Here is a 6,686-nt window from a genome sequence, read left to right on the forward strand (position 1 = left end):
AATTAATGCTTACAGAGTACCCGTTGTAAGATCGATATCGATTAGCTAAACGTGTACGTTAAATATACAAATGTATATTTCAAACTTGACTACCTTTTAAAAATGAAATCGGATAGCTTTTATGAACGTCAATATTGAAAAATTACTTCTATAAAGTGGGGGATAAATGCCAGGTAATTTTCGTATTATTCTCTCATTTTCTTCTCCTTCAATCTGTATTATGAATGAATTAACATTCATTATAAGGTTTAAAGTTTTACAAAATAAGTTTAAACGGTTAGATTCTCATATTTCAGTGGTTATATTTTAATGATTTTTATCAATTGAAATGTTTTTAAAGCAGTTGAATGTAAACCCTAAACACACTAAATATCTTAAATGGCCTCGTCTATCTTTCAGTCTGGACTAAACCATTCATCATTTTCAGGGATTTTTAATCAAAATATGTACCTACTGAATAGCTGCATTATCTAGTAACAAGAAAATTTTATTAACAATTGTATATAATACGACATAAAAAAGTACAGGCATACGAAAAGGAGAATGGGTCATGCTCAACATATATTGTGTGTCTCAAATCAAGGGTTTCTTTAACATATATGGATAACTGAATTGTTTACATGAATTCTATTATTTTTTTCATTTCCTTTTGCTATATGTATATACATAGTTTGAATTTGAATTGAATTAATTCATATTAACTATTTGTGGTCAACAATAATATGTAAACATTTTATATAGCATACTTGTGAGTGACTGTCAAGCTTTTTAGATAAAGAATTCTAGACGAAACGATACTCTAGAAACTTCTCGACCTATATAGCCATTTATATCGTTATTTCTTCAATTAACTATATCTCAGTATATAACATACATAGACATGAGAAGAACAAATTCTAATAATACACGTTATCACAGAGGACAACTTTTAATTTTCAATAAAGGTTATTATTAAAACAAATAAAAGTCTATTCTTTTTGTGAACATGTGTTTCATTCAAAATATGCATATATTTCTTATAGTTAGACCAAATTAAGGGCTATCTTAGTAAATGTACATATCTGGTGTGTTGTTTTTTTTACTGCAAGAATATATTATGAATAGCCTTATTTCATTGCAATTCTACTTATTAGAAGTCCTTGTACGGAAATTATTCCACGTCTTTAATTGTTTTCCTTTGTTAAGAAACATAAATATTTTTATTCATGTTATACATACATATTGAATTGTGATATCAAAATACATTATGATATCAACATAGAAATGAATTATGTTATCAAAATAAATTATGATATCAAAATAAACGTGCACAATGCATCAACAAAGAAGTTTGGATGAATGACAAACAAGGTCCACTATCATTAGATCATTCCTGTATCAGTTTAGGTTTTAAGTATAATGACATAATAAAATACCATTTTTATGTTACTTTTACGTTGTATATACGCTCAATAATAACATATAATGACTATACATGTATATGTAAATTATTTAGTAGCTGTCTCTGTGCTAATAGTAAATGCACTTTGTTTTGCATTGCATCTGGGATCCGTTATCCAAGATTATACATGTCTACCAAAATGAAACCTATGTAGTTTTTGTATTTGGCTAAATGCGGTTAAAATGCTGTTACGTTTTGTTAACTATTCATCCTCCGACAAAATAAAACAAAAGTAAAGGCAAAACTAATGATATTTTTTTTTTATATATTTACAGTATTTCATAGAACTAGAGAGATGGTCGTTTCGTCACGGCCTTATCCAGGTTTTAAAAAAGAAACCGCATCTGATTCTCCGAGACCATTGGCAAGAGTCAAACCCGAGGCAGAAGGTTTTGCCAATAAGGCTAGAGGGTCATTTGAGCTTAAATATGGAGCGAAAACAACCAGAACTCCAAAAGCGGAACCTAAATGTCAAGGAGATGCAGCAATGTCAAATTATCAAGCCGGTCGTGGGACAGTTGACAAATTGATAGGAGGACGTCCGACACCACGGCTCAATCTGTCTCCACAAGCTGTTCCTAGAGTGAAGCCAGAAGCACAGGGCATAGCGCATGTCCATGCTGGGGGTAGAACAGCAGAACTTTTCCAGAAACAAGGGCGGCTTTCGTTATCTCCGCCACCTGCCCCACGTATCAAACCAGAAGCGGAGAAAGATGCTGAAAAGCACAAAGGTGATAGAATTAATTGTATAGTTCACAGCCCGGACCGATTACCGAGCTCAGAACGCGCACCGCCTAGAGTCAAACCTGATGCGGAGAAAACTGCCGAGTTAGGCGCCGGTGTAAGAATGAAAAAGTACATACACAAGTATGCCACACCCTTGTCAACGCGTGCAATACCGAGGGTAAAACCTGAAGCCGAGGACATTGCAAAAAGTCACGAAGGAAAACGTGCGGCAAAGCTGTTAAATCAATATGGTCAGCAGACGCCATCCGATAGGCCTGCTCCACGTGTAAAACCGGAAGCTGAAGAAATCGCAGAACCACACAAAGGAGGTCGAATGAAATGTCTTGTTCATAGTCCCAAACGATTGCCAAGTTCTGCACGCGCTGCACCAAGGGTAAAAGCTGACGGACAAGATAACGCTGAACTGAATAAAGGAAAACAAATTAATAGACTAATGCATGATTACGGTGCTCCGCCATCTTCTCGTCCGCATTCACGGGTCAGTGTAGACGGAGAAGATAATTACCGGAAATCGCAAGGAACTATGGGAGTTTTAATGGGTAGTTATGGACAGTTACCGCTTTCCAGTAGAGGTGCTCCACGTGTTACTTCCGCTGGGAATGAAATAGCGCGAAAAAGCCAAGGTGTAAGAATGTCTTTTCTTATGCACGGTTGTCAACGCGGATGAATTGATGATTAAAATTAATTATGTAATATATTAATTGATCTAATCAATCACGACTGTCATTATTTATTGATCTAGGGAAACATATTCATATCTTAAATATTTCTCATACATGATTATGATTTTTCTTGATTTAGAGGCCTATATTATGCCCCAGACATGTTTCTGTTTTTTTAATTCTTAAAAGCTTTCAATATGTGTTGTCATTTTTTAGGTTTCCAAAAAGATTCTCATCGGCCAAATACATGAACAATCATTTACTTCTGTAGCTGTTTGGCAATAAGTACATTTATAGTAGTTTAATATATTGTACGGAAGTAAAAATACTACTTTGTTTATATTTTGCTACATTATTTATTGACATATTATTTCACATTTAGCGCTACTATGGTCAGGTGCTAACCTCAGGTGATGCCCTTTCTAAAATCGTTATTTGAACATTATAAAACTCGTGTTTGCAGGCTTTCTAAAGAAGAAATATGTTACGTTTTTGGAGCGTAATGTGCTTTTAAAATAGAGCTTACGTTTTTGGAGCGTAATGTGCCTTTAATTATAATAGAGTGAAGCAACTATAAATGCATTTAGATTTGCCCTTCTTTTCTAAGATTTATTAGTTTCAACCACTAAAATTGCTTGCATGCATAATTTTTATTCACAGTATTACAAATAAAAACATTTAAAGAAAAACAGGAAGTAATTTTTGTTGATTTTGTGACAAAATATGTTACAGGTTATTTTTAAAGATGTATTCACATTACGAAAAGAAAATACTGTCAATGTCAGTATCACAGATATATATACAATATGTCAATACATGTCAATATAAATCCAGTCTGTTTGATACGTTACCAAGGTATATGTTCGATTTTTCCCAAACTTTGGTGGTCAGTTTATAATCCTACTTTGTAACCATCAGTATTCTTTATACGTTATTTTAAATTGAGTTCATAAATACAAATGTAATTATCAAAAAAATCATTGAATTTGTAATAAGTTACCACCGAAATGGACCGACAGGTAAACAAATATAGAGCTGAGGAAAGTCGAGTGTCCAATGGTTAACACAAAACAGCTGGCAACAGCCAATCTATATAGTTACTGATAATATGAGGGTTATATTGTCAGTCTGTTTCCCTATACTGATACCAGATGTTTTGATTATAGAGCTCTATCAATCTGACATTAGTGTAGTGCAGAAATACACAGATCTATACTAGCTTGTTAAAAATACCCCAGACTGATAGTGTGTAGGTTTTGTAAATTATTCATCAGACGATTAGAAATCTGTTATTATTATGGATAAATATTACAGATTCACAATCTATCACAGTAACCTTATGAAAAATGTGTGCATTGACAGTTAAAGGAACTCCACTGAGGCACAAACGCTTAAAACATAAAAAAATTTACATAGGTCAACTAGCTAAGTAACTTGAAAGGAAAAAATTTCCAAAACATAATTAAGAAAAAAATGAAAATCGTATTTTTGTGCTATTCTAAGCCCTATTTGAGTGAAAGTGTAGCACACTTTTCAACTATGAACTTTTTTCACAATTACAATAATTATTACTGAAAAACGAAGAAAGAGATTGATCTGAAATTTTGCACACAAGTTATTGGTCTAGGCCTACATCCAATGGAACATTAATTTCGAAAAATAAATCCAGTTTCCAGTCCCGTTATATTATAAAACCTCAGTGGAGTCCCTTTAAGGAAATGTCTTAAAATTCATGCCTTTTCAATTGTCAAAACTAATAGACTTGCCATAACTGAATGAATAATATTATATATAAGACACGGCCAAGGACATTTTATCCATGAAACTATCCTTCACAGAAAGATTCCTTATATCATACTGGCAACACACTAGTACTGACAACAAACTGATAAAATACTAATTTTGAACAACGTCATGCTGGAAACAAAATGGAATTACACTGTCAGGTAATAATGTTAGAAACTAGCAAAACATATTGCTAATGAAATTGAAAAATTCAATGACAATACACTGGATTTTAAAGGAGCTCCACTGAGGTCAAAAAGTCCATGAAAGTCTAAAACATTGAGTTTGAATGTATACACATATCAGCTTGAGCAGTAAAGAAGAAAGATATGCAAAAGATAATTAAGACATAAACTCAAAAATGAATTCGTCTTACCACTAGCCACCACTCCCCTTGCTAGGCCCTGCTCCCCTTAAATCATAGGTTATATTTCACAATTAGAATACTTATTCTGGAAAAAAGGAGTGAGCAAATGGTCTGACAAGTTATTGGTCTAGACCTACATCAAATGAAACATTAATCTTGAAAAATTATTTCCAGTCCTGTCATTTTAAAAAACCTCAGCAGAGTCCCTTTAAAGTTGTCCTGTGCATTTACCCTGTTCCCTATCATTTCAACTGTAAGGTAGACCTAAACTATTTTTATTCATTAAACATAAAACTGTTAAAGGAAGTAATTGTAAAATTCATTTTGAATACGCATTTTATATTGTAATTTTTTTCTTTACAGGGTTTAATTAAAATCATAATAAGCCATGTGTTATATATACATGTACTTGTCCCTTTTGTTAAAGGAGAGGACTACCATGATGCTTAGAATGTGAACGAGTTTAAAATAAAATTAGATAAACACTGGCAGTGACTTGACAATATTTATTAAATTGACCAATACAGGAGTAGACGACAAGAAAATAGAACTGAGTCTAGGGGAATGATAGTCCATGGAATGAGCTGTTGCAGCTCTTAGTTCAATTCCTTTCTGTTTCAAATTGTATATTATTACATGTATAAGTATTAACATGTGTATATTATCTTAATTAAAAATATAAACCAAATATTAAATAACTAGTTAAAATAAAAACTCAAATAAAAACCAATAAACATTTCTTTATCAATTTTATTCATTTCTATTCAATAAAGTTAAAAACAATATAAAGTAAAATGCTCAAAATTGGCTGAGACTAAAATTTACCCTAAATAAACTCCTATAATATCTACAATATTATTATATATATCCAAGAAATTATTGCACTAAATAACTACGAACAATACAAACTGAGATAAAGCAAGATCTTAATATTTAATGTATAAAAGCAAAATCTTGGTTAAGTCAAAGAAAATAAAATAAAAAATATTGATTATTATGTACAACAATGGGAAATAAAAGTAAAATAAATAATATTCATGTATATAAAGGTGGGCTGCACACTTTATGAGTTGAGCAAATAGAGCCCACTGAGATTATGATTGTTCATAATAAGAATAAAAACAAATACATATGTACCGTATTGTTTCCATTTAATGCCCCCAATTCCCTCTTATAAGCACCCCATCCCCCCCTCCCCCACTGCATCATTTTGTGGAAAAATCTAAAAAATACCTTAGAGATTTATAATTCAATAGTGTTAGAGCACACCAAAGAATCCAATTGTTTTATTTAAAAAATTACAATTAATAACACTCAAATAATGTAAAATTATTTTAAAAAATCAAAAAATCTTGTAGTATAAAAAATTATTAGATCAAAATAATGAATGAACAGTTTTGTAATTATAAGCTGTATCTTTAATTAACATATTCTAAAGCACATTTTTGAAGTTCTAATTACTGGCCCACTATTTGGAAAAATGCAAGCCTCCCGAGGATGTAACATGGAAACAATATGGTTTGTTCCTTACGATAATCATTGTATACATTAAAAGGAAATTCCTTCAGAGAAGTAAAATATATCTTCTCATAAGAATCATGTCACTTGGACACTTATGCTACTACTTCATTCTTATATCACAGTGGCATTATTATTTCATACATATGCATATTTCATAATCTTC

General features: G+C 31.8%; 1 protein-coding gene across 1 annotated transcript; it reads left to right on the forward strand.

Annotated features, from left to right (window-relative positions):
* Positions 1-26: 26 nt before the first annotated feature.
* Positions 27-3,492, forward strand: LOC132736209 (uncharacterized). Its single transcript, XM_060723305.1, has 2 exons — positions 27-173; positions 1,717-3,492. The coding sequence occupies exons 1-2, from the start codon at positions 167-169 to the stop codon at positions 2,853-2,855; spliced, it is 1,146 nt and encodes a 381-aa protein (XP_060579288.1). The 5' UTR covers positions 27-166; the 3' UTR covers positions 2,856-3,492.
* The last annotated feature ends 3,194 nt before the right edge of the window (positions 3,493-6,686 follow it).

This window comes from Ruditapes philippinarum, unplaced genomic scaffold (genome assembly GCF_026571515.1).
Source record: "Ruditapes philippinarum isolate M1 unplaced genomic scaffold, ASM2657151v2 ctg8857_1_1_1_1, whole genome shotgun sequence".
In the NCBI taxonomy this organism is placed as follows: Eukaryota; Metazoa; Mollusca; class Bivalvia; order Venerida; family Veneridae; genus Ruditapes; species Ruditapes philippinarum.